The sequence below is a fragment of the Falco peregrinus genome, unplaced genomic scaffold (genome assembly GCF_023634155.1).
Source record: "Falco peregrinus isolate bFalPer1 unplaced genomic scaffold, bFalPer1.pri scaffold_40, whole genome shotgun sequence".
Classification (NCBI taxonomy): Eukaryota; Metazoa; Chordata; class Aves; order Falconiformes; family Falconidae; genus Falco; species Falco peregrinus.
The window spans coordinates 896,028-923,125 of record NW_026599607.1 but is presented as its reverse complement, the minus strand read 5'-3'; the positions used below and the strand labels follow the sequence as shown (position 1 = coordinate 923,125).

Sequence of the window (27,098 nt, the reverse complement as noted above, 5' to 3'; positions counted from 1 at the left end):
CCTCCTCCCGATAGCCACTCTCCATTTGCAACATTACACTTTGTGAAATCTTTTCCCCTCTCCTCTTTCTTCCCACTACCCAGAAAGGCTTTACCACCTCAGGAACTGCCTTCCAAGCAGGGAACATAACTCAATAGCTATTTTTGGTGGTCTTTCCCCTCAAAAAAGTGAAGTCACCTCCACATGGTCTTCTAAACCACATGGCTGCTGCTGGCCTTTCAGCTTCTCCCAGAGACGTGACCAAGCCACATGCCTGCTGCTGTCCTCTCATGTCCACAGGCAAAATGGACATGACAGCCTGTACCCCAGCCCTTCTCCTGGATGGGGCCTATGGGGTCCCTTGGCAGAGGGACTGTCCCAGCCACGTTCCTGATGCTGGCCTGTCACCTCCAGAGACAGAACTGACCTCACAGGCCCCTTCACAGCCAGGCATGTCCTCCTGCATGAGGAGTTCCTGAGAATCAGCTGTCCTCCTCATAACACACCCCTCTGTCACCCTCATTCAAACCCATGACCTGGCCACAGAAAAGCAGCCTTGTTTCTTTCAGATTTTTCAAATGCATTTCCCACAAGCCATTTGAGTGGAGAAACATTCTTCACATGAACTTCCGCAGTTGTGTTGACATACACATGATATATGATCTTTCATATATATGGCTTTTTTTTCCAGGTTGGACTGACCGCTGGAGATCATCGAATCCAGCCCTCCAACTGAGGCAGGGTCAGCTAGAGCAACTTGCTCAGTAACTGGTCTAGGTAGGCTTGCAATATCATAGAGGCATAGGAACAGAGAATCATTTAGGTTGAAAAAGACCTTAATGATAATCAAATCCAACCGTTACCACAGGACGGCCAATCCCATCACTAAATCATGTCCCGAAGCACTGCATCTATGTACTTTTGAAACACCTCCAGGGCTGGTGATTCCACCAGCTCCCTGGACAGCCTGTTCCAATGCCTGACCATCCTTGCAGTGAAGATGTTTTTCCTCATATCCAATCTAAAGCTCTCTTGGTGTAAATTGAGGCATATTCCTCTTGTTCTGTCACTTCTTACCTGGGAGAAGAGACCTACCCCACCTTTCAGGTCTACAACCCAACCTTTCAAGTCTACAACATCCTTTCAGGCAGAAAGATCCCCCCTGTGGTTCCTCTTCTCCACACTGTACAACCTAAGTCCCCTCAGGTGCTCTTCAACAGTGCAGGGCTCCAGACCCTTCACCACCTTTGTTGCCCTTCTCTGGACATACTAAAACACCTCAACATTACTGCTGAAGTGAGGGGCCCCAAATGGAAACACAGTGTTCAAGGTGTGGCTTCAGCAGTGCCGAGTACAGGGGGTCCATCACTGCCCTGGTCCTGCTGGCCACACTGTTTCTGATAGCAGACACGATGATATGGGCCTTCTTGGCCACCCGGGCACACTGCTGGCTCATGCTCAACCATCTGTCAACCCGCACCCTCAGGGTACTTCCCCACCAGGCTGCCTTCCAGCCACTCTGGCCCAAGCCTGTAGCGTTGTGGGGGGCTGTTGTGACCCACGTACAGAACTGGCACTTCTCCTGGTTGAACTTCATACAACTGGACTCATCCAAATGATCCAACCCGTGCAGATCCCTCTGCAGAGGTTTACTGCCCTCATGGAGATCAAGACTGCCACCCAATTTGGTGTTGTATGCAAACTCACTGAGGGTGCACTCAAGCCAGATCATTAATAAAGTTCTGAAGCAGGACTGGCCCCAACACTGAGCCCTGGGGAACACCACTCCTTATGGGCCGTCGTCACCCGAATTCACTCCATTTACTCCCCCTCTTGGGGCTTGGGTGTCCAGCCAGCTCGAACCCAGCGTGGAGAGCACCCACCAAAGCCATGAGCAGCCAGTTTCTCCAGGAGAATCCAGTGGGAGATGTAGCCAAAAGGCTTTCCTAAGGTCCAGTTAGACAGCATCCACAGCCTTTCCCTCATCCACTAGGCAGGTCACCTTGTCCCAGCAGGAGATCAGATTCCTCACAAAGGACCTGCCTTTCATACATCCATGCTGGCTGGTCCTGACCTCCTGGTTATCCCGAACCTCCCTCCTACCCTTCTTGTAGGTGGGCAGCACGTGACTAACATTCAGCCTTCTTGGACCTCCCCAGTTAGCCAGCACTGTTGAAAGTCATCGCTGTGGTGAGGCAATAGAGAAACAGACCAATGATTTTCAGAGTGTCCCTGCCTCACGGGATGTCCATGGTCAAGGACACAATCAAAAGCACACAGGGGCTGAGCTGGGCTCTGTGAGCGCTGGCAGGGAAGAGCCCTGGGGCCAGAGAAAGAGCTGCTGGCAGGGACAGCTGCAGGCAGCAGAGCCCTGGGCAGGGACGGGGGGAGATGCTGAGGGGGACCCTGATGCAGGGCAGATAGGGGCACCTCCTGGCCATGGTCTGCCGTGCAGGTGCCTTCCCTGAGCAACACACCTCTGCTCTCCTCTCCCACCCAGCACAGCCTTTAGACCGTTGGTTCCATGTGTTTCAACAGCTCCTGGTCCAGCAGAGCAGCAGGAGGGATGAAGTGCATCTCTCCTGCTGCCACGGTGCCATTTCTCGCTGAGCACAGCCTGAGGGTGACTGCCCTGCACTGCTGCTGTGTGGGAGGTGGTGTGCCGGGCTGGGGAAGGGGAAGGAGTTCCCGAGTGTCCCTTTGTCTCTCTCCTGGCCTTGCTCAGATGCTATTGGCATTGCAGACAGGCTCTCTGGCAAGAGGGGTTTCAGCTGCCGGCTCAGGCGCAGAGCTTGTGGGTCCTCCTGTGCAGACATGTCCTCAGCAAGGAGGTGTCCCAGCTTTCCCCAAACCTGTGATGCTGTGGGCAATGCAGTCTGTGAGGCTGGGGAAGGAGCTGAGTCTCCTGCAAGAACTTGCCATGGTCAAGACACTTGACCACCTACTTCGGGTGTCCACCCAAGCTGTATGTGCCTGCCAGGGCACACAGTGAGCCCTGGGTGTCCTTGGATAGCAGTGTGGTGCTGAGCCTTCGGTAAGGGATGAGGCATTCTGTTCTCTGCAGTGGATCCCTCTGCTCTCAGCAGTGCCTGGCTGCTTGTCAGGGTAACATGGCAGTGTGATCACTCTCCATCTAAGAAAGGAGCAATTGCCGGGCAGCTGGGAAGGAGAGGGATGGAGAGAGCAGAGTGCCTGCCTCTGCCCTCAGGCACAGACAGTGCCCTTGCCTCTCAGCACTCACTCTGCTCTCCCTGAGCACAGCACAAAGCCCTCCTGACCTGACTCTGGCCATGGCCGTTGCTCAGCACGGGCAGAGCCGATGCTGACAGGCCCTTCTGCGCTGGGAGCAGTTTGGGCTGAGCCAGTGCAAGGCCAGGACTGGCCCCTGCCCCCACGGTTCCCATGAAGCCCCTGCTGCAGAGCAGGGCTCACTGCTGGGCAGCCAGCGGGCACAGCCCCTGCTCCTCACAGCACACTCGGCCAGCACTCAGCACAGCTCCAGCCACGGCTCGGAAGGGAGCTCTCCTAGGAACGGCAGAGGGGGGGACATGGGGCAGCGGGGGCGCATCTAGGAGAAACGGCTTTCACTTGCCTTAACAGAAGAATTGCCTGACTTGTCACTACTTTTCCTCCTTGAGCAGGTTCCCATGCCCAGAGGCAGCAGATGTCCAACAGCAGCTCCATCACCCAGTTCCTCCTCTTGGCATTGGCAGACACGCGGGAGCTGCAGCTCTTGCACTTCTGGCTCTCCCTGGGCATCTACCTGGCCTCCCTCAGGGCCAACGGACTCATCATCACTGCTGTAGTATGTGACCACCACCTGCACACCCCCATGTACTTCTTCCTCCTCAACCTCTCCCTCCTCGACCTGGGCTCCATCTCCACCACTCTCCCCAAAGCCATGGCCAACTCCCTCTGGGACACCAGGGACATCTCCTACTCAGGATGTGCTGCACAGCTCTTCCTGATTGTCTTTTTCCTTTCAGCAGAGTGTTCTCTCCTCACCGTCATGGCCTATGACCGCTCCGTGGCCATCTGCCAGCCCCTGCACTACGGGACCCTGCTGGGCAGCAGAGCTTGTGTCCACATGGCAGCAGCTGCCTGGGCCAGTGGGTTTCTCTGTGCTGCGCTGCACACGGCCAATACACTGTCACTGCCACTCTGCCACGGCAATGCCCTGGGACAGGTCTTCTGTGAAATCCCACAGATCCTCAAGCTCTCCTGCTCACACACCTACCTCAGGGAAGTGGGGCTTATTGTGGCTGGTGCCTCTTTATTTTTTGGGTGTTTTGTTTTCATTGTTCTGTCTTACATGAAGACCCTGGGAGGATAAGGAGGGTGAATAGATAACAACCAACAGAATGAGTCTGGCCGAGAAAAGATAAGAAGATGAGGAACAGATGGTGCCAAGGGGAAGTAACACTTTGCTGTTAATTGATGAGTGTAAAAATTTACTTAAAGTGTCCTTTGTTTGTAGTTAACCAAACAGGGATTGCCTGGTATGTAATGCTTAGCTTAAGTGAGAGAGAAGGGGGGGGTAAGAGATAGGGTAGAGTTTAACGATTATGATAGTCTGCTTAGCTGTTTAGGGTAAAGTTGTAAGATTTAACGATTGTAATAGTCTGCTTAGCTGTTTAGGGTAAAGTTGTAAAGTTTAATGACTGTGATAGTCTGTTTAGCTGTTTGCCAAATCTTACACGGTTTGCTTGGGTGCTGTGACAAGGTGTACGGGAGTAAAGGGCTTCATGACCATGTAAGTCCAGCTTTATGACCATATAAGTCCAAAGAAAGATTACAGCCTTGCAAGAACAAGCCAAAGCCGGTTCTGCGGTTTGGACAAAGAGCAGGACGTTACTGAGCCTGCGCCAGGTGTGGGGGCAACTAGCGGTCACGAGGAAGACTCACCTGCCTTCATCCTCAGGACCCCTGACGACCACCACCAGGGGACACTGCGCAAACTCAGTTGAGAGAAAAATATGGAAATGACTCGCAGAGCTAATTTTAATACAAAGCGGGGATAGGTAATGCATATGTATAGGCGTATTACGACATAGTTATGAATATGTAATGAGTTGCCTTATAAAATCGCGCAAGTTTTCGCGCCAGGCGCGCACGATTTTTGGCGGGACTACCCCCGTGCTGCCCAGCGCTGATTAAACATACCTACTTTACAATCTTACGGATTGTGGAGTCCGTTTTCCGCGCGTCAGTTTTGGCGAGCCAGCCAGGAGGATCTCCACTCGGCTGCGGGACCGACTGCGGAGCGGACGCTCCTAGGCGCGCCCCGAGCGTTTTGCTCGGAGGAGTCTCCGCTGCCGGCCGATCACCGCGGGAGTGGACAACAGCCTCTTGGAGCTGCGGATTTAACGGTATGTTTAACAAAGGGACTTGAGCGTACGCATATTCGGACTGCTGATAAATCGCGCAGAGACGTCTGGCGTGCAGCATAGTGCCCGTTGGTTAGGTACCTATTGGGTTTGGGACTGTAACTGAGAAACTCGCTGGCCGATAGAGCGGCCGGTAGCGATCTCGGGGATAGATCGACTGAGTTTAAGGTAACTGCTGTATCCTGTTGTTGGGAGCCAGGACAAACAGGAGAGGGGTAAGCGGGCCTCTTGTAATTCACAAGATATTTGCAGCTGCTAAAAGGTTGTTAACTGGAGCGATGCTGTGTTAAATTTCTCTTGGTATTGATTTTGGTTATGGCAATAAGACATTTGGAATAGACTATCGATTTGAATTTGTCGAACCATAGTGTTTGTGTAAAGTGATGTGTGTGTGATTTTCTCTGAGTGCATGGACGTCCGTGAGAGTGGAATTGAGTGAGAATAAGTGAGAGTGTGGCTGATAGGCGTAGAAAGAGAGAATTTAAAAGTCAGTTTGAATCCCTTAAGAGTATATTGAAAATGGGTAACACCCAAGGAGGGATACTGAAAGAGAGTCCTCTGGGTTGTATACTCGCCCATTGGAAGGATATTGTAGGGAAGGGAAGCACAGAAAGCAAAAAGACCCTCATTAAATATTGTAATCAGTGGTGGCCATTGTATAAGTTAGAGGGCGAAGTTAAGTGGCCGTTTAATGGAACATTGGATTATAATACTTTGTTACAGCTTATGCTGTTCTTGAGAAGAGAAGGGAAATGGGATGAAGTATCATATGCAGATATGTTTTTCACTCTGCGAAACCATCCGGAGTGGCAAAGGGACTGTGGGATAATACCCCCACAGGACCCTATGGTACTCGCATTGGAGCGGGAAAATAAGGAGGGTAGAAGTAAATTGAAAAGATGCTGTTCTTCCTGCAGCATTGGGCAGAGGTGTACAAAGGCAGACAAGGTTCACCAAGCCCCAGAACAGGACTTAGATGACTTGTTTAAACCTCCCCCCCGGGCACGGGACAAGGATGCGGATTCGGAAGGAGCTTTTAACCCTCCTGATAGCCCTGTATCTTCCCACACTCGGCAGAAGTCTGCCCTGACTATTTTACAAGCACCCCTCCGAGAGGCGGTGGGGCCAGACGGTGGAACAATGCTAATTAAAGTGCCTTTCTCCACTGCTGATTTGGGAGAGTGGAGAAAGATTGCAAAGGATTATAGAAGAGACCCGATAAGTGTAACCAGGCAGTTCCAATTTATCGTGAAACAACACAATCCCGATTGGAACGATATACAATTATTATTGGAATATTTGACTGAAACTGAAAAACAGCTAGTTTTGAAAACAGCAGGAAATCTGGCTGAAGCTAGTTCCTGCATTAATCGTAACACCTTGGGTTGGAATCCCACTTGCCACTCAGGGTTAGCGAAGGGGCGGGCACCTGTAAAGCATTTGGGCATTCACTCCAAACAGCGGATCCCCCTGCCGACGTGGCGTGGCCGCAGCAGCATTACTCGCTGCCTGCCAGCGTTGAAAAAACTGTATCTGCTGAGAAGCCGTTAACAAAGCTTGTGCAACCATACGCACATCATATGGAGTTAATAAATTTGCTGTGAAAATATGCTGAATTATTGAGTTAGTATATGGAGATTTAAACCCATATTGTGTTACTGCTAATTCCGCTTCTTTGATTACTTTCCAGTCTAAAGGTTCCCACTCGTTACCCTGTGGTGTTACTATCACAGCAAATGCCATCGGCCCAAATTGCCCCTCTATAATTGCATCCCAAATGACTCCCCACCATCGACGTGTTGGATTACAGTTACCCCCCATGCCTCCCATTGGAACCAGCGGTGGTAACGGTCCCACTGCTAATGTCTCCCCAGAGCCACTCTCCCCTCCTCCACCCTGTGAAAAAGGATTAATAGAGAAGGGAGATAGTGGCAGTGCTATAGGAGCAGGCTGTGCCAATTCTAGCATCCATGTCTCAAGTTGCTCCAATTTTTTCATGAGATCTTGCAGCTGTACATTCTCCAAACCACAGTGACGTTCTGCAGATGCCGATTGGGGTGATGGAGGCGTGGACAGAGGCAGAGGTGGATAGAAGCTGTCCTCTGTCGAGACGTTATGCGTGCGTTCCGGGTATTTCTCTCTCCAACATGGACCGGGAGATTCAAGCGGTGGCAGATTCATTTCCTTTGGCTCTTGGCGCTTTAGCCGCACTGCTGCTACACACCATGCATCCCTGTCCTTTCTTTTGGCTTTTGGGAGCGAGGCTCCCGAGAATGTCATAGCAGTAGCAGAGTCTTTTGCTCTAGCGCCTTCAACTTCTGCCGACAGGGCAGCAAAAGCAGAAGTGGTAGTTTGTCATTCTGCTTTCATCTCTTTCAGAGTTGCAGGAGCGGTCTGGAAACTAGGACCATGCGTGGCAATCAGTTAGCTGAGGGGAATGTGCTCGAGCTTGTCTAGACAACAATTAACATGATGAGGCATGTTTGCAGAGCCCAGGGGAGCGGGAGACGGATGGCGCCAAGGAAAGGTAACACCTTGCGGTTAATTGCTGGTAGTTAACCACCAATCAGGGATTGCCTAGTATGCAAGGCTTAGCTTCAAGAACCAATTAGTTTAAAACGCGCAGCTTCTGAAAGTGTATAAAAACGCGTGCTTCTGTACAATAAATTGACATTTGCTTGCATCAGGCTGCGTCCCGTCTCTTCATTCGCTGCAAATTGGTGACCCCGACGTGATGCGTTTAAGGATCTAACGTGAAGGGCTCTCGAATCGCCTATCTGAGCGACATGCAGTGAATCCCACAGAACTTTGAACGATCTGCTGAAAGGAAGCAGGAGCCGGCCAGAAATCCCTCCGGAGTTGAGAGGTGAGCAGTGGGAAATCCGTAACGGGGAATCAGGTTTCGTCCCCAGAGGAGACGTATATGGACTCATAAAGGGTCTTCTAGTCAGATCCGGGAGTCCGTGCCTCAATCTCCTCAAATGGTGACCCCTATGGTGGTGTTCCCAAGCCTTGGAAGAATAAGGACGGAAAAAAGCCAGCTCGTGGAAGAGGGCTGCGTTCCGGAGGAGACGGCTTGGCTGAACGATCGTCTTGCTGTCTGGACCAGGCGGACAACCTAAACCCCGAGGATAACACCTGTATTCATCGAGACAGGTGAGCAGCCAAGAAACTTTAGAGACTTGGAAAGAATGAAAGTGTGTACAGACAGCAGCCAATTGTATGATGCTGCCGTGGAGGGGAGCTCCGTGTCGGGAATGCATTTAACATCTTGGTGGCAAATTCTGACTACTCTTTGCCAAGTGTGGACTAATTCTACTAACGGTGCCAAACCAGAGGAGGCTGTAAATTCCACCGACAGCGCGGCTCTTCTCAAGACACCGTCAGCGATGGCGATTCTGTCCACACCTCCTCTGCCCCCAAAGCTTCTGTTACTGACTGCAGCGACCCTCACAACACAGGACCAAGCACGGGAACAGGACAACTCGGACAATGATTCCATTGGCACTGATAAACCTTTTGATCCAGGTCCTATAGATCTGGAAAAGGAGCTAGACCTTTCCCCCATCCCCTTGTCTCTCCTGATACATTGACTGTACTTTCGGGGAGGGTGAAAGGGGGTCTGAGGGATTGGTGGCAGGAATGCAAGTGGGAAACACTTAAGTGATGGGTTTTGGGAGTGGCTAGGGCATGTTCAGTATTTTGTCAGACAAATCAACCTGCAGAGTGGCAGCCTGTGGAATACGAGGCTGTTACAGAGTTAAGCAAAGCAGTGGGGGAAGGGAGGATTCATAATACATTTGCTATGTCCCTTCTTGAAGTGATGGCAGAGCCTTATACACTCACACGGCATGATTGGAAGTTACTGCTTTGTATGGTACTAACTGATACAGTATATGATGTGGTTATCTGATTTTTGTGAGCTGTGTGTAGTGGCCTTGACTGAAAACCTTAATCGGGGAATTGCTGTTAACTATGAGCAGTTGGCTGGAGCAATTAACTGTGCCGATTCTGTGACTCAGGCAAGGTATCCCAGGGACAACTGTTTGCAAATGAAGGAATGGCTATTAAGGCAGTCAGGGTGCGGGAGTCTTGCCACAGTCTTGCAGGGTCCTAGAGAGTCACTAACTTTAATACTAACTTGATTGATTGGCTTCAGAATATTTTGCAGCAAGTCGAACATCAGGAGGCTCAAGGGTTACTTTTAAAACAACGAGCTGTGATAATGTCAATGAAAACTGTAAACGGGCAACTTTCACAATCGCAACCCCAACATGTGTCAAATGATTGTAACGCAGAACTCACAGCAGACTGTAATTCTCAGGCTGAGTTCTGGAATGCAGCATAACACATTTTTGCTTCTCTAATCTCTTCTGTAAGAATAGTACACGCTCTTAACTTGCTTAGTAAATTAGGCTGCTAGCTTGCTAATCAAAGTAATACCACAAATACTATTTTTTTCCTGGCTTATTAACAGATGTTGATTCTGTCCATCATATGTTGCTACAGAACCGAGTTGCTATTGATTTTTATTATTAGCACAGGGACACAAGTGTGAAGACTTTGATAGGATGTGTTATGTGAATCTGAGTGACCACTGTGAATTAATTTACAAAAGTATACAAAACTTAAAAGCCTTAAAACAAAGATCTGCAACAGAGCCAGGGGCGGGAGGCCTTTGGTCTCTTCTCACGGCTGGGAAACTTTGGGCCATGACTCAAAAGTATTACAGGATTTATTATAATTATCTTTAACCACCTTATTGATGTTTGCCTTATGTCTCACATACCTTTTTTTCCTGTATTCAGTGTTTAGTCGATTGTAACATAAATCAGGTCATGGTCACCCAGCTACACACAACCTTTGCCTTGTCGCAATTAACAAGCAAAAAAGAGGAGGATAGAGAATGTCTGGAGAGAGATATAGGAGAGGAAGCTGGAGAATATTTGACCTAACAAGAGATGAGAGAACAGCTGGGTATTGTGAAGGAGACTAGGAAAGATAAACATGGTTATCTAGTGTTTAATAGGTGTCTGCATGCTTGTAGTGACATATAGCTATGTAACTGCATAAACGATTTCTGCCCTGAGCCTGGTGGAGCATACAGCTGCGGTTTGTGTCCGGGCTCAGATGTAAATAGGGGCTTCTCTGTTATGGTAAAAGTGTTTCTCTTTGCATAAAAAAGAGAGGGAATGAAGGGAATGACCCCAGAGGTATGTTCAGAGAAGGCATGCGATGTTTCGAACTTTTTGACTGAACCAGTTCTTGTTTGGTGTGCCCTTCCACCTATGTATAATGTTAATCCAAAAGAAGCTGATATTGTTTACACTTTGTCGATAATTGTCTTTCTGTAGATACTAATGTAGTAGGAGGCTATGATGGGAACGTGTCGCAGCGGTTCTTCTCTTATCCAGAGTAACAGCAGGGAAAGCATTAAAGAGTTAAATCACCTTGTTTGGTAGGCAGTTAAGAATGTGAGTCAAAATTGCCACTGCTTTTTGGTGTTGGTTCAAGGACATGGCTGTGAGGATTTTGATGGTATGTGCTGCGTGCATTTTAGGCGCCCCATTGCAGCAACATGTTATCAAAATCTGAGAAAATGTCAGCCTTTTTGGCATCCATTCACTCAGTTGGCAGTATTGTTTGTTTGCTATTGCCTTGGTTGCTGTCATGTTTGCAAGGGCCCTGCAGAACATGGCAAACCTGGTACTAGCTGTTCAAAAGCAAAAAGGGGAAATTGTAAAACTGTACGGAACAAAGACAGTGGGTTATTTTGACACTGATAATATGTCTTAGTTGGTTTTTTATTTGTTCTATTACTTGTGCCTTGTTTTTGCTCGGTTTCAGGGGTTCTTTTGTGCAACAGGAAGGGGGAGATGCAGGAGCGGGCTGGAAACCAGGACCATGCGCGGCAATCAGTTAGCTGAGGGGAATGTGCTCGAGCTTGTCTAGACAACAATTAACATGATGAGGCATGTTTGCAGAGCACAGGGGAGCGGGAGACGGATGGCGCCAAGGATGGCGCCAAGGAAAGGTAACACCTTGCGGTTAATTGCTGGTAGTTAACCACCAATCAGGGATTGCCTAGTATGCAAGGCTTAGCTTCAAGAACCAATTAGTTTAAAACGTGCAGCCAGCTCAAGCCGGTTGTACAAGGCCTTGGCTCGGTAGGTTTGGAATATGTCAAGGGGTGGACGTTCCATAACCACTCTCGGCAACTACCTGCTGTGGTTGAACATCCTCAGTTCAAAAAGTGTTGCCTTGGCTCACATGGAATGCTGCATACATTAATAAGACTCTCAGAGGCTTTTCTTCTCCAGAGTGAACAGCTGTAGATCTCTCACCCTGTCTTCCTGGGAGACATGTTCCAGTCCCTTCAAGAAGCTTGGTGGCCTTTTGCGGGACTTTAGTAGGTCAACAACTCCCTTGCTCTGGGAAGCCCAGCCCTGGACACGGCCCTCCAGATGTGGCCTCAGCAGTGCTGAGAGGAGGGGAAGGGTCACCTCCCCCCATCAGCCAGCGATGCTTTTCCTAATGCAGCCCAGGGGGCCGTTGGCCTTTGCCATGAGGGTGCATCGATGGCTCCTGCTCAGCTGCTTGTCCTCTGGCACCCAAAGGTCCTTCTCTGCAGAGCTGCTCTCTGGCCGGCCTGCCACCAGCAGGATAGCCCCAGGAGGGCTGGATCACGGGCTGGCCTCCCCCAGGGGCTCGCTCAGCACCAGCAGCAGCATCTTGCCCATCCTGGAGATGAGCTTCAGCTCTGGCACAGGCCGCAGGGTGCTACAGAGTCACCTGGGAGAGCAAAGCCCTCTCCTGCCAGGGCTGCGCAGCCCAGGCCTGTTGCCCTCTGGCCTCGGGGACTGCAGCCCTTGCTCTCGTGGTGGGAACGTCCTTCATCCTTCTGCTGCCCCCTGCCACCCGCTCCAGCATCCTCTGCTGGGCAGCAAACCCCTCCCACACAAGGGCTCCCATCCCTGGGTACCGGTGTCCGTGTGACAAGCCTGCCCTTGGCCCTGGTGCCACCCCTGAGGTGCTGCAGCCCACATGGGCCCCAGAGCCCACCGCCTGGGGCGCGGGCAGCAGGAGCCCCCTGTGCCACCACAGAGCTGTGACATCAGTGCCGTAAGCGCTGAGGAGGGGCAGGGCAGCTCCCACGCCTTTGGCGGTGGATGGAGACACAAGGTCTGTAGGGGAGACCTTGTGGAAAGATGAGGGGAGGGGGACGCTCTGTGTGAGGTCAGGGCAGCTCAGATACATGGAGCTCTTGTATTGGACAGGCAATGAGGTTGGGTGAGAGCTTGAGTGTGGATCAAAGGGGAGAGCAGCCAGGGTGGCACTGAGGGAGGAATTAGTTGTGGTTTTGCCCAGTCCAGCACCCAAATCCTTTTATATGCAATATCCCTGTGGTCACTGGGGGTCAGCTGCCCCAGCTCCTTGCGTCCCCCCAGTCTCCTTGTAGCGCAGGCAGAGTGTGAGAAAGAGAAGCCTTGGTGATTACTCTGCAGCGGTGACCAAAGCACTGGTGTGTGGTCAGCGCTGCCTTAGGAAGAGATGCAAAGCACAGCACCAGAAGGGCTGCTGTGAAGAAAATGCACTCCATGCCAGCCCGAGCCGGGACAGAGTGACAGGTCATACAGTCAGGGTGAGGCATGAACAATGTCTGCTTGAAATGACCTGAGGAAACCTGTGGATCACAGAGCCTGTCTCTTCTGGGGGAATCTGTCTCCTTGGTGATCACTGCACAGGTAAGCAAGGATGCCAGGAGCCCAGGGGCTTGTGGGTGAGTTCCCCAGACCAACCAGGCCACCCACACTGATGCTCATCTGCACCTGGGACTCCCCAAAGAGGACAAGATGCTCAGGGATGTGAATAGCAGTGCCAGTCTTGGTTGTAGTCACTGTGAAGTTGTGGTGTCCCTGATGGCCAGGCATGTGTGGAAGGAGAGCAGCAGAGCACAGCCCAGGGCAGGAGGGAAGGAGAACCTGGCCTGCTGAGGGCACTGGCAGGTGGGATCCCATGGGGGCAGGGCCCTGAGAGCATCCCTAGGCCTTCCTGGCCCTGACCAGCCTCACCTGGGGCCTCCACCCAAAGCTTTGTCCATGGCTTCGGGGGGCCATTGAAGCCAGGCAAGAGATTCAGCCCCAGCATGATCTATGCCGTAGGTGTGCAGGTCACCTTAGAGAGGCGTGTGGGTCTCCTTAGGGTCACAACAACAGGCACAGCTTTGCCTGCCCATGGACCTTGTTGGTTCGGAATGTCAGCATCACTTCCCAGCATATTCTGAATGGGGTTTGCCAAAGATATGAAACCGTGGCCCTCCAAGTCCTGGGGACTTTCTGTTGCCTCCCTTCCTTCCTCAACTCCCTCCGAATTATACACATCTTCCTTGCTGTCAAGGCTTGTCGCTGGCCAAAAGCCCAGCAGCCACCCAGCCGCTCCCTCCCCGCTTCCCTCCACAGTCAGGGCCCAAAAATGAACACAGTCACGGACAGGGGGTCTAACGAGGGATGAGCGTGGGGACACAGTCACTTCCCGCACTCCCTTGGCAAGGCACTTCTTCGTACGCTCCAGGGCACTGCTGGCTGCCTCTGCTACCAGGTCACGGGCTGGGATTGTGTTTTGCCTTCTGTCCCCCAGCACCAGCAGGGCCTTTTCTGCACAGACACTGCCCAGCCAGGCAGGTCCCAGGCCCTGCAGCTGCAGGGTGTTAGTCCATGCGAGGGAGGTGCAGGCTCTGCCCTTGGTCCGTCCTGCATCTGTGCAGCTCCTGCCAGGGCGGCCACCCCACCTGCCAGGGTTCCCCTCCATGGCATCCCTAGGGCACAGGGATGCTCCTCTCAGTTTGGTGCCACCGACAGACACTGTGAGAGTTGCCTCCACTGGGTCATGTGTACAGCTCTTAAACTGTAATCAGGAGAGTCCCCTGTGCTGCCCACACTGCCCCAGTATGTCCCAGTGGCCTCCAGGTGGGGTGTGAGCCCTTCCCCACTGCTCTCTCAGCCTGACCATCCAGCTGGTGTTTTACTCATCTCTTTCTGTTCGCACCCAGAGTGTCATGGCCTCACTTGGGCAGAACAACACTGAGGGAGACCATGGCCAGAGTTTTGTAAAGCTGAGGGAAATGACATCCACTGTGGAGCTCCTCACGCACAACTGCAGGCTGTCAGGTTGGCGAGGTAGATGGCAAATCTCATAAGCAGTCATAAGCCATCACAGTGAGAAGAAAATACTCTGCTGAAATGAAAAAGAGAATCAGTAAGTGCTGGGCAGCAAATCCTCAGTAAGAGATGGCTCTGGTCGTACAGGAAACTGAGCGTGGCTTTGGGGAGAATGGTGGGGATGGAGCCCAGGTCGAGGAGGGAGAGGTTATGAGGATGAAGCACATGGGGGTGCGGAGGAGGTGATCGCACAGTACAGTGGTGACGATGAGGCTGTTGGCCATGAGGGCAGCCAGGGAGATGCCCAGGAGAGCCAGAAGTGCAAGACCTGCAGCTCCCGCGTGTCTGCCAATGCCAGGAGGAGGAACTGGGTTAAGGGGTAGCCACTTGGCATCTGGTGCCTCCTGGCACAGAGATTGTCTGAGAGGGAAAAGAGTTAGGCAAGACTTTGCTGAGCAAAACCTAACATATTTCTCAGAGGAACCCCAATGAAAAGGCCTCTCTGCTTTCCCGAAGACCTTTAGTAGATCTCTCATGAGTTGGTTTTTGCTGAGGGTGCTCCAGGGAGTAGGAGACTCTGCTGTGGGCTCTGCAGGAGTCAGTCCTTCCCTACAGCAGTAGCGAAATAGGAACGTGGCGTGATCTAGGATTAAATACACTCAGGGCATCAAAGGGCTTCACAGCATTGCCACCCCGTGTTCACCCAACTATGGAGCGGAGTTGAGGGGATTTTTCTCTGTGTATTTTGTTCCGGTTGCCCCACCACAGCTGAGGAGTGGTTTTGGCACTGCCATTCCTGCTGCACTGCAGGTGCCATCAGGTGGGCCCTGAGAGGCAAAGAGACAGTCCCTTTGTGCGGACTGAGGACAGCCAGTCTGTCCACCCGCCCTGGTTTCAGCTGCCCTGTGCTGGCAGCTCCTTGACCTGCAGGACTGTCACCCCCAGTGCTTCCCAGAGAAGGAACTGGACGCTGCTGAGAGCAGAGGCAGCCAGTTTCCAAGTACCGATCTGCAAGCTCCTCATGCTGCCTCATCATACCTGAGAAGGATCTCCGCTCTGCCCCTGCAGCCAGGGACACAGAGGGCACATTGCAGCTGCCTGTGCACAGCTACCCAGCAGCATTCCTGGGGTGTCTTCTCCATGGGGCTCCCTGATCACACAGCGATGCCACCGGAGAGTTGTGCCCTTCTGGAGCGCAGCCTGCAGCCACCCAGCTCCTGAAGGTGGGGTGTCCTGAAGTGAGAGGTGTCTCTTTTGGACTTCTGGGAGCTTAGGTATCAGGAGGCGATTGGGAGACCTTACTGCCATAGGCTAACCTGTATGGCAAGAGCCCTCAGGCTGGTCTCTCAAAGGACAAAGCAGAAAGGGAGGGGAGTGAGAATGATGTGAGAGAACAGCCCTACAGACATCGAGGTGAGTGAAGAAGGAGGGGAGCAGCGAGACAGAGGCTTGGTGGGATCCTGCAAGCCAGTGGTCAAGTAACCGCCCGCTGACAGCCACAGGGCAGCGCAGTGACAATGCACGTTTAGGTGTCTGCAGGTTCTTTGCATCAGCGTTCTAGCACAGCTGCCAGATGGGCCAGCAGCTGTGATGCTCCCCTGGATCTGAAACCCTGCATCATTCGTGTCCACCTTGGTACTAGGAGCAAAGCAATGGTGGAGTCTCATCTCCCAGGGGAGTGAGGCAGGAGAGCAGCAGAGTGCAGGCCCCAGGTCCCACACTGGCAGGCTGTGGCCTGTGCAGAAGGAGGGAACGCTCCTTCGGGTGCCCTGGAATTGCCTCACCGGTCTAAACCGCGTGGTGGATGCCTGGGCTGTTGGAGGCTGCTGTCCTTGCCGAGCAGCTGTGCTGAGCTCTGCCACCTGCCTTGGCACTTGGTTCCCTCAGGGTCACAGCTCTGTCTGCAACAGGACGGGCTGCAGCTGCCTCTGCGTGGGCGCCTGGCTGAGGGCACTGCTGCACATCTGGGCTGAAGCCCCCCAGCTGTGGCACCAGCCCAGCTCTGCCTGGCCATGAGGCAACCTGGTACCAAGTGTCCCCGAGCCCGGGGGTGCAAAGGCTTTGCTTCAGAGCAGAGACATGGCCTGGGCAAAGGAGAGCTGAGTCTTGAGCCCTCGGACTGTGCAATGAAGTGCTGAAATGGGCTCTGCAGGGCTTACTGAAGCTCTGGGGACATCCTCCCTGCCCTGCCTGCAGAACCACCAGACACACACATGCACACACGCTCTTTTAGGAGTACTTGGATCCTTTGCTGCAGTCTTCCTGGTGTCCTCTCTAGTAATGGGTTAACAAAAGTTGATACTCCTGCACAAAACTTTTTCTAGTAAGAGAATTGCCACTGCTGGAAATAAGTGTGTCCCCCCAGGTGAGGCAAGGCCCGTGAGGGATTGCCTCATCCTGCTGCCCAGCAGGTTCCCCTGCAGCCCCAGGGACAGCTGGAGGGAGCCCAGAGGGGCAGAGGAGGGAGGCAGGGAGAGCTCAAAAGCAGCCCTTGGTGGGAGGCTGCTGAGAGCTCCCTGCTGGAGAAATCTGCAGAGCCCTGGAGCCGGTAAGTGTGTGGCTGCAGGGCAATGCCTCTGCAGTTCCTAGCCGGGTCTGCAGCAGCTGGGCCCCCCCAGCCTGTGGGACCGTGTGGGAGCCTTGTGCTGTGGAGGAGGCCAGTGTGCTGCAGAGCAGGGCTTCCCTGCTGCAGCGTGGGAGGGCCAGGGCATGTGGGCTGCCTTGTGCCAGGGCCGGCTGCAGGCCTGTGAAGGTGGCTGTGCAGGCAGGGGTGCCCAGGGCTGTCCTTGCCAGCAGGGTCCCTGCAGCCCAGGGGGCTGTGTGCTGGGGCAGGGGCTCTGCCGCCTGCCAGGGGCAGCTCTCAGCCTGCTGGGGGGCTCCCGTGCAGCTCTGGGGGCGTATGGACTGAGCCCTGATAGGGAAGGATCTCTCTGCTGTTGAGAGTGTGCCGCAAGGGTGAGCGCTGCTTACAAGTATAGGTTACCCTCAGAATATGTCTGGATGAGACTTTTTGTATCGAAGGTCAGCGCAGGGATTGCTATGATAAATCCAGGGCTCTCCTCAATCTGTGTTTTCAGTTTTCTGTTGTTGGGGGCAGGAGAGGGAAGGCAGAAATGTTAACGGAGATCTCGAGTTTGAAGATGTCCCTGAGACTCCCAGCTGTAACTCTGAGTGATGAGGAGGTCTGCCAGGAGCCTCCTGAAGTGCCCTCAGCCACTCCTCCGCCTATGAACAGCAGCAGCAGCACCTTTGCTGGAGCCATCAGGGTCGTTCTGAGCTGCCCTTTTCCCCCTGCGGACAGGACCCTGTGCCCAGCCAGTGCCCTTCAGAGAGGCACGTTTGTGCGGGGCCAGTGCTCAGAGGCAGAGATGTGGTCTGTGAGCACTGACAGGGAAAGACCTGGCACAGGGAGATACCTCCCACAAGGAAAGTCTCCTGACATCCAGGATATTGCAAGGACTGATAGGAAACTTCAGACAGAATTGTTGTTGAAGGGAGAATCAGAAAGCTCTCTCTGACCATGTGCAGTGCAGACCCCTTTCTCTGAGGCATCCCCCTGGCCTGCTCTCCCCCCAGCAAAGCCTCTGCCCTCAGGGCTGGGGGTCCCGAGGCGTGAGCCACCCCCTCTGCAGCCAGAGCTCCAGCAGAGCCGCGGTGCAGCTCTGCAGCCACGTGCCCCGGTCCCTCTGCAGAGCACAGGGGCTGAGAGCAGCTGCCCGGCAGTGTTGGTGTGTGGGAGGTGGCGAGCAGAGCTGGGCAAGGGCAACGCTGCCCTCAGTGCCTGGCTCGCTCGCCCTGGACACTCTTACCTAGACCATCAGTGCAATTTTACTTCTTTCTCTGCCGTTTTGGGTTAGTTTTATTCTCTAGCTCTTGCTGTCAGGCTCTCTGGGGATGGGTGTTTCAGCTGCAGAGTCACACTCTGACCTTGTGGGTCCTCTCCTGCAGGTGTGTCCATGGGAACAAGTGTCCCAGCTTTCCTCTCACCCGTGGGGCTGTGGGCAATGCCCTATGTGGGGCTGGGCAAGGGGCTGGTTCTCCCTGAACCTGATGCTCTTGTTAGGGCACTTGGCTACCTCCTTGAAGTTCCCTTCCAAGCAGTGCGTTGCCCTCCAGAATGGAAACCTGTCCCCTCGCACCCATTAGCGATCTGAAAGCCCCACGTAGATGCGTAGAGTTTCTGTGATGGAGAAAACACTGCTGGGGTGGGTGAAATGAGCTGTGTATCCTTTGCTGTGGGTGGGATGCTGAGTTCTGATGAAAGTCTACAACCTTTACTGGTCTGTGGTGGGTCAGACCGTTCTCAGCAGTGCCTTGTGGTATTTCAGGGTAACATGGGAGTGTGGCCACCATTCATCTCAGGAAGGTGCAAGCCCACAGAAACTGGGAACCAGAAGGACAGACCACCTCCCCCCACTGGGCACTCACCCACAGGCAATCCTCTTGCCTCACAGACCTCACTCTGTTCCACCGGAGGGCAGCAAAAATGCTCTGCTTTTCTGACATCTGAAAATACTCAACAGGAGAGATGGGGGGGAGCTGTGAAAAAAACTAAAGCTCTCTTACAATGCCTTCACCCTTCCCGTTCCTTAGCACTGGCGCTGCAGACGCTGACCAGCCCTTCTGCGTTGGCACTGGTTTCAGAGGACAAAGTTAAACACCAGGACTGGTCCCTGCCCCCACCCACTGCTGCAGAGTGGGGCTGGCTGGTCAAGAGCCCGTGGGCAGATGCCCTGCTCTTCATCACCCACACGGCCAGCACCAAGCAGGGCTGCAGCCACACAGCTGCAGGAAGGTCTCCGAGAAAAGAGAGGGATGTCTGTGTGTGACGGGGGGATGGTCTGTGGGAAATGGCTTTGATTGTGCTTGCAGAAGTCTCCCATAAATTATCGCTGTCTTTTTCTCCTGTGACAGCACCATATGCCCAGAGGCAGCAGATGTCCAACAGCAGCTCCATCACCCAGTTCCTCCTCCTGGCATTGGCAGACACGTGGGAGCTGCAGCTCTTGCACTTCTGGCTCTCCCTGGGCATCTACCTGGCTGCCCTCATGGCCAACGGACTCATCATCACTGCTGTAGTATGTGACCACCACCTGCACACCCCCATGTACTTCTTCCTACTCAGCCTCTCCCTCCTCGACCTGGGCTCCATCTCCACCACTCTCCCCAAAGCCATGGCCAACTCCCTCTGGGACACCAGGGACATCTCCTACTCAGGATGTGCTGCACAGCTCTTCCTGATTGTCTTTTTCCTTTCAGCAGAGTGTTCTCTCCTCACCGTCATGGCCTATGACCGCTACGTGGCCATCTGCCAGCCCCTGCACTACGGGACCCTGCTGGGCAGCAGAGCTTGTGTCCACATGGCAGCAGCTGCCTGGGCCAGTGGGTTTCTCAACTCCCTCCTACAGACAGCAAATACTTTCTCACTGCCACTCTGCCAAGGCAATGCCCTGGGACAGTTCTTCTGTGAAATCCCACAGATCCTCAGGCTCTCCTGCTCACACACCTACCTCAGGGAAGTGGGGCTTATTGTGTCTAGTGTCTTAGTAGTGTTTGGGTGTTTCATTTTCATTATTCTGTCTTACATGCAGATCTTCAGGGCTGTGCTGAGGATCCCCTCTGAGCAGGGACGGCACAAAGCCTTTTCCACGTGCCTCCCTCACCTGGCCGTGGTCTCCCTCTTTCTCAGCACTGGCATGTTTGCCCACCTGAAGCCCCCCTCCATCTCCTCCCCATCCCTGGACCTGGTGGTGGCAGTTCTGTACTCGGTGGTGCCTCCAGCACTGAACCCCCTCATCTACAGCATGAGGAACCAGGAGCTGAAGGGTGCAATGTGCAAACTGATAACTGGATGTTCTTCTGAAGGAATAAAATTATGAATAAAATTTATAATGTAGTTCATCACAGACCCAGACTGTCTTCTGAATTTGTTGTAGTTGCTTGTGGTATTTCTGTTCTGATAAAGTTGTCATCCCCATTCTAATTCCTTCTGTGATTTTCTTTTCTGAAGGTGCCCTGCTCTCTCTTCATCTAACAAAGCCAAAGGGCCATTAGGCAACTTTATTTTTGCTGGGATTCTTCCTTCCAAGGCCTTTCTGGAGCTGCAGGGACTGTTCCTGTGTCCACAGACGGAGGGGAAAAGGTTCCATGGGCCATGAGGGAGAGGCTTGGTGGGCTCATGGAGGCCAATGATCAACCCACCGACCCCGAAATTTCCAGGACAGCACAGTGACAATGTTCCTTTAGGTGAATGCAGGTTCTTTACATCAGCGTTTTAGCACCGCTGCCAGATGAGCCAACAGCTGTGATGGTCAGCTGGATCTGAAACCCTGTGTCACCCCTGTCCACCTTGGCTCCAGCAGCAAAGGAATTATGGAATCTCATCTCCCAGGGGCGGTGAGGCAGGAGAGCAGCAGAGTGCAGGTGCCAGGCCTCAGACTGGCAGGCTGTCGCCAATGCTGGGAACTTTCACAGGGCAGTATCACTCAAGGGAGAAGAATTCAGTGCAAGTGGTCACAAGGAGGCCATGAGGCCCCAGGGCCAGAGGACAACTCGTCTTCTCATAGGCCTTGGTGGAGGAGACAATGGCCGTACGCAAGGGGACAGCCCTTGGGTTCTCTTGGTGACTTCCAGCCTTGCCCGTGCCCTTTGCCTTCCATCTCACGTTGTCCTACGCTGTCCCACAGCTGCTGCTTTTCCCCGGCAGGCAGCTGAAAGTCAAATATTGCTAGTCCTGCCAGAGAAACGGCAGAAATTAGGACCTAAGAGCCCACAGGATCCACCAGAAAACAATCAGTTGGCTAATATACTGAAGGCAAGCCAAATCACGGATGATGGGTGACTCCTTCGCATCAACTAAAATTTACAGAGGAAATTATGTGTGAATTGGTTAAAAGGAAGCACCAAGAAACTCCCTGGGGAATTGAGAGTTGGGTAGAAGACTTGAAAGGGCAAGTTCTAAATGTACCATGACTGGGAAAACAAAAAGCAGAGTGAAGAAGCCTGAGTTGTACCTGAAGAATAACCCTCACCTACCCCAATGATCTTTCCCAGGGCCGACAAAGCCCAGGGGATTACTGGCAATTAGACTTTTTCCAAGTTACTGCAGCAGAATGGGTATCCGTACCTTTTAGTCATGACAGATGCTTTTTCAGGCTGGCGGGAAGCTTTCCCTCGCCGCAACAATAAGAAATATCATAAGTGTAAGTTCAGAGATTATACTGAGATTTGGGGTACCCATAGGACTTTCTTTGGGCAGGGCTCCACACTTGGTAGTAGAAGCCCTTCACCTTTTAGCTAAACTAGGAGGGGTAAAATGGGATCTCCACACTCCACGGAGACCTCAATCAAGCGGGAAAGTAGAAAGAAGGAAGCAAAGCCTGAAAGGACAGATGAGTAAAATTTGCCAAGAACCTCAGAGAGAGCAGTCAGACGCTTTTCCCTCAGCATTGCTACAGATACAGGATCCAGCGTAAACGGAAGGAGAGAGTTAGTCCTTTGGAAAGGATACATGGTAAACCTTGCCAGGTGACAGAAATGGGAGTGAATCCCAAAATAATAGAAGGGAAACATGGCTTAAAAGAGTATGTTCAGTCTCTAGGAAAGGTCCTGTCCTCTCTCCAGAGGTACGTCACTGTGAGCGCAGATCTGTCCCTGGACGTGCCTGTACATCACTACCGACCCGGAGATTGTGTGTATCTTAGAACGTGGTTGGATGAACCGTTGAAGAGAAGTGAAAGGACCTTTCCAGATTTTGCTCAGCACCTACGCTGCTGTCAAGCCTGAAGGAGTCACTCCATGGACGTGCCATAGCAGGGTTTAAGCAGCCACATCACCAGAATGGACTGTCAAGCAAGAAAAACCTTTATGCTTGAAACTACCTCCAGAATCATGAAGTTCTAGGTTTGGTATCTTGCATTATTGCCAGACAGCGTATAAGTGAATGACTGAAATGCGACCCCAGATAAGACTGGGCTGTCTACAGGGAAGCTGGAGTCTTCTACTTGCCTCTCCTTTGTAGATATGTGTTGAAACATGTTTTACAGATGTATAGAATTTGGCCTGTGATGTGGTATGCTAAATCCTCAACTTGGGTGGGATCAGGAGGAGTCATGGACACGGAATACTCATTTGAAAATTGTTGAAGAATCGATAAATGCTGTTAGGAGGAGTGATTGTTGGGTAGGTACCCATTTCCCTGAATGTCCTCATGCAGGAATGCCTGTAGCTGGTATCCCCATCCCATTGGGGACTAGTGGGAGTAACTGTGGCTAAGACCAAAATACACTCACTGGAACGAGACTGACCTCCAGACCTGGGCAACACTGAATCCACACTCAGTGTGAAGTGTGTTACTAAAATGAAGCCGAGACACACCAAAATGGAACTCTGGTCTTTGTGGGGCCCTACCCACATTGTGATTGCCCAATGCATTTCATGAAGCTGTCAGAACTAACTAGCCGTAGGTACTGGAACGTTCCACTGGGCACGGGGTGGTGCTGGATATGTGCCATGTAGCACAAAAAGCGTTACCACCAAGGTGGTCGGGTAGATGTACACGGGGAGGGATTTTTCCTGATATGACTGACTGAGACACTGGAGAACAGTCGGTGGGGACCAACTTACCTGCGGAGATACAGGCAGAATCAGCCACCCCTTACAGAGAGACCCACTGGGTTTCACTCTTTTGCTGGGTGGTTTATTCCTTGGCGAGGGGCTGCTGAACTGGGGAAGGCAGTGACAAAGAGATCCAAAGGAAAGGAAGAGATGGCCAAGGACACTGCAAATGCCATAAACTGCACTCTGTACGGCAGAGACAATGGCCTGTGTCAGACCGAGGTGACCTCACCGCCCCTTTCCCAGGCACATTGCTGCTGGTGGCCTGTCCCCTCCGCAGGCAGAACTGGCCTCACTGCCCCCGTCACAGCCATTGGCTTCCTGCTGGAATGTGAGTCCCTGAGACACAACTCACCACGAGATACCGTCCTCAGCCGTCACCCTCCCCGTGGCCCAGCACCCAGCAGATGAAGGGAAGCTTCTCTCAGCCAATTTATCTCACGGATTTCCTACCCACCATTTGGGTGGAAGAACAGTCCTCAGGGGAACTGCTTTGTTTCTACTGGACCATGTATCGTCTCTGCTTCTGCGCCTCTGTTTTCCCTTCTTCCCCCTGCTATCCCATCCCAACTGAGCTCTCCAGGGAAGTGAGTCAATGAGTCCTAGAATATCCCAGGTTGGGAGAGGCCCTTGTAATGCCCTTGTCCAGCTGTCCTGCTCAAGGCAGGGTGAACTGGTTGGCATCTCTCAAGGGCTCTGCCCACTTTGGCATCATCCACAGAAGGGTCTGGAAAGCCACTTTGTCAACTTGTACTGGGAGACAATAAAGACATTCAACACAGCTGGCCCAACTGCTTGCACTGGAAGATGCCACTAGTCAGTGGCCACCAGGAGGACTTGACCACTGGTGACATTTGGTCTTGAGCCCCTGTGGCGTATGATGCACCGACTCTGGGAGAGGATCGAAGGCACGAAGACACTCAAAGACACCTCGAAGACACTTTATTAATCAATAATCAAGCAAGCCTTTTATACCTTTGCAGGGGGCCGACGTGTCAGCCTGTAATTGTGCTCAGCAATTTTCCACTCTGGGCTCTTTTTTTATTACAGACACAGCAGCTCAGCAACTCCCTTTATCTACAAGGCCACAAGCTCTGCAGACCACTCCCTATCTTCAAGTTTCTCCTCTTGCTCCCATGGCTTCCTTCCAACAGGCATAACTGCGTCTCTCTCCCAAGGTCGGGTTTCGCTCCCTGACGCTGTTGAGCTAGCTCGAGACATAGCCACAAGCCCCCAGCCAACTTCCCCCCACAGTATCCTCCATTTCTTCACTCCAGAAGTCACCCATCTGCCTATACAGAAAGTGCAGGAGAAAAAGTCAAACCCCTTGCAAAGGTCCAGGTACAAACCATCCCCTTCTTGCCTCAATACGTATGGGTGCAGCAAGCCCTTTGATGTCCCACAGTTACCTGGAAATGGCTGCAGCAGTATTTCCACCATCATTTCCCCAGACACTAAGGTGAGGATGACCAGCCTGTATTTCTCCCAGTTGTCCTTCTTGCTTTTCCTGAACAAAGGCTGGATGTCTGCCGTTTCCCAGGACCCCAGAACCTCCCTGATTGCTCGGACACATTTGAGGGCACCATCCAGAAAGGGTGCCGTGATCAGACCGAGGCACTTGCAATGAGCCTGCCCAAGGCGGGTGAGATGAATCTCCCTGGGACAGTGGCCTTTGTTCCTGCAGTCACACACAGGAACGGCCGGGCCCTGGGAGGTGTCCCCACCTCAGCTGGCCTCATGCACTGCTGCCGTGGTTGAACCCCAGCCTCACGCGCACAGGGGTGCTCAGAGGCACGAGCCCGTCCCTGGCACGTGCGGAGGCAGAGCACTGCAGCAGGCACAGTGACTGCCTGGCCTCCTGCTGCCCCTGCCAGAGGCTGGCAGCACCTCAGCCCGGGGGTGTCGCGCCCTGCTCGGCACCTCGCGGAGATGGCCCTCGTCATGAGCAATGGGCACGGGGACCTCGGTTCAAGGAAGCACGTTGCAGTGCTGCATTCAGGTGGTCTCCACAAATCCAGAACATGTTATGGAGGCCAGCACCGTCACAGAGTGCCCGTTGCCTGCCCCTGCCTGCGCTCACAGGACTGCCACGCAGCACGGCGGTGACCAAGCTGCCAGAGCACTCAGGCCTTACACCAAGGCAGGGGGTCAGAAGGAGAGTGTGGAAGTGGAAGGAGGACAGCACTGGAGAGCCAAGGGCTGGTGTTCCCTGGTACTGCGGCCATGCCAGGAACCTTTTCCCCTCCGTCTGTGGACACAGGAACAGTCCCTGCAGCTCCAGAAAGGCCTTGGAAGGAAGAATCCCAGCAAAAATAAAGTTGCCTAATGGCCCTTTGGCTTTGTTAGATGAGGAGAGAGCAGGGCACCTTCAGAAAAGAAAATCACAGAAGGAATTAGAATGGGGATGACAACTTTATCAGAACAGAAATACCACAAGTAACTACAACAAATTCAGAAGACAGTCAGGGTCTGTGATGAACTACATTATAAATGCTGTTCATAATTTTATTCCTTCAGAACATCCAGTTATCATTTTGCACATTGCACCCTTCAGCTCCTGGTTCCTCATGCTGTAGATGAGGGGGTTCAGTGCTGGAGGCACCACTGAGTACAGGACTGACACCACCAGGTCCAGGGATGGGGAGGAGATGGAGAGGGGCTTCAGGTGGGCAAACATGGCAGTGCTGAGAAAGAGGGAGACCACGGCCAGGTGAGGGAGGCACGTGGAAAAGGCTTTGTGCCGACCCTGCTCAGAGGGGATCCTCAGCACAGCCCTGAAGATCTGAACGTAGGACAGAACAATGAAAACAAAACATCCACAGGCTAAACAGGAACTAATCACAATAAGCCCCACTTCCCTGAGGTAGGTGTGTGAGCAGGAGAGCTTGAGGATCTGTGGGATTTCACAGAAGAACTGTCCCAGGGCATTGCCTTGGCAGAGTGGCAGTGAGAAAGTATTTGCTGTCTGTAGGAGGGAGTTGAGAAACCCACTGGCCCAGGCAGCTGCTGCCATGTGGACACAAGCTCTGCTGCCCAGCAGGGTCCCGTAGTGCAGGGGCTGGCAGATGGCCACGTAGCGGTCATAGGCCATGACGGTGAGGAGAGAACACTCCGCTGAAAGGAAAAAGACAATCAGGAAGAGCTGTGCAGCACATCCTGAGTAGGAGATGTCCCTGGTGTCCCAGAGGGAGTTGGCCATGGCTTTGGGGAGAGTGGTGGAGATGGAGCCCAGGTCGAGGAGGGAGAGGTTGAGGAGGAAGAAGAACATGGGGGTGTGCAGGTGGTGGTCACATACTACAGCAGTGATGATGAGGCCGTTGGCCATGAGGGCAGCCAGGTAGATGCCCAGGGAGAGCCAGAAGTGCAAGAGCTGCAGCTCCCGCGTGTCTGCCAATGCCAGGAGGAGGAACTGGGTGATGGAGCTGCTGTTGGACATCTGCTGCCTCTGGGCATGGGAACCTGCTCAAGGAGGAAAGATAGCAAGAAGTCAGAGGATAATTCTGTGAGCCAAGTGAAAGCCGTTTCTCCTAGATGCGCCCCCGCTGCCCCATGTCCCCCCCTCTGCCGTTCCTAGGAGAGCTCCCTTCCGAGCCATGGCTGGAGCTGTGCTGAGTGCTGGCCGAGTGTGCTGTGAGGAGCAGGGGCTGTGCCCGCTGGCTGCCCAGCAGTGAGCCCTGCTCTGCAGCAGGGGCTTCATGGGAACCGTGGGGGCAGGGGCCAGTCCTGGCCTTGCACTGGCTCAGCCCAAACTGCTCCCAGCGCAGAAGAGCCTGTCAGCATCGGCTCTGCCCGTGCTGAGCAACGGCCATGGCCAGAGTCAGGTCAGGAGGGCTTTGTGCTGTGCTCAGGGAGAGCAGAGTGAGTGCTGAGAGGCAAGGGCACTGTCTGTGCCTGAGGGCAGAGGCAGGGACTCTGGTGAGTCCCTCCAGCTCCTTCTCAGCTGCCCCGCACTTGCAGC

General features: G+C 53.1%; 1 protein-coding gene and 1 pseudogene across 1 annotated transcript; one reads left to right on the top strand and one right to left on the bottom strand.

The window, feature by feature from the left end:
- Window positions 1–19,407: 19,407 nt before the first annotated feature.
- LOC129783392 (olfactory receptor 14C36-like) lies at window positions 19,408–20,507 on the top strand (annotated as a pseudogene).
- Window positions 20,508–25,637: 5,130 nt separating this feature from the next.
- Window positions 25,638–26,588, bottom strand: LOC129783391 (olfactory receptor 14A16-like). The gene has a single exon (XM_055793368.1). The coding sequence runs from the start codon at window positions 26,574–26,576 to the stop codon at window positions 25,638–25,640; it is 939 nt and encodes a 312-aa protein (XP_055649343.1). The 5' UTR covers window positions 26,577–26,588.
- Between the last annotated feature and the right edge of the window lie 510 nt (window positions 26,589–27,098).

What these genes read in the sequence shown, in the direction of transcription:
- LOC129783391 (XM_055793368.1), bottom strand. Translation starts at nt 26,576, where the DNA reads ATGTCCAACAGCAGCTCCATCACCCAGTTCCTCCTCCTGGCATTGGCA.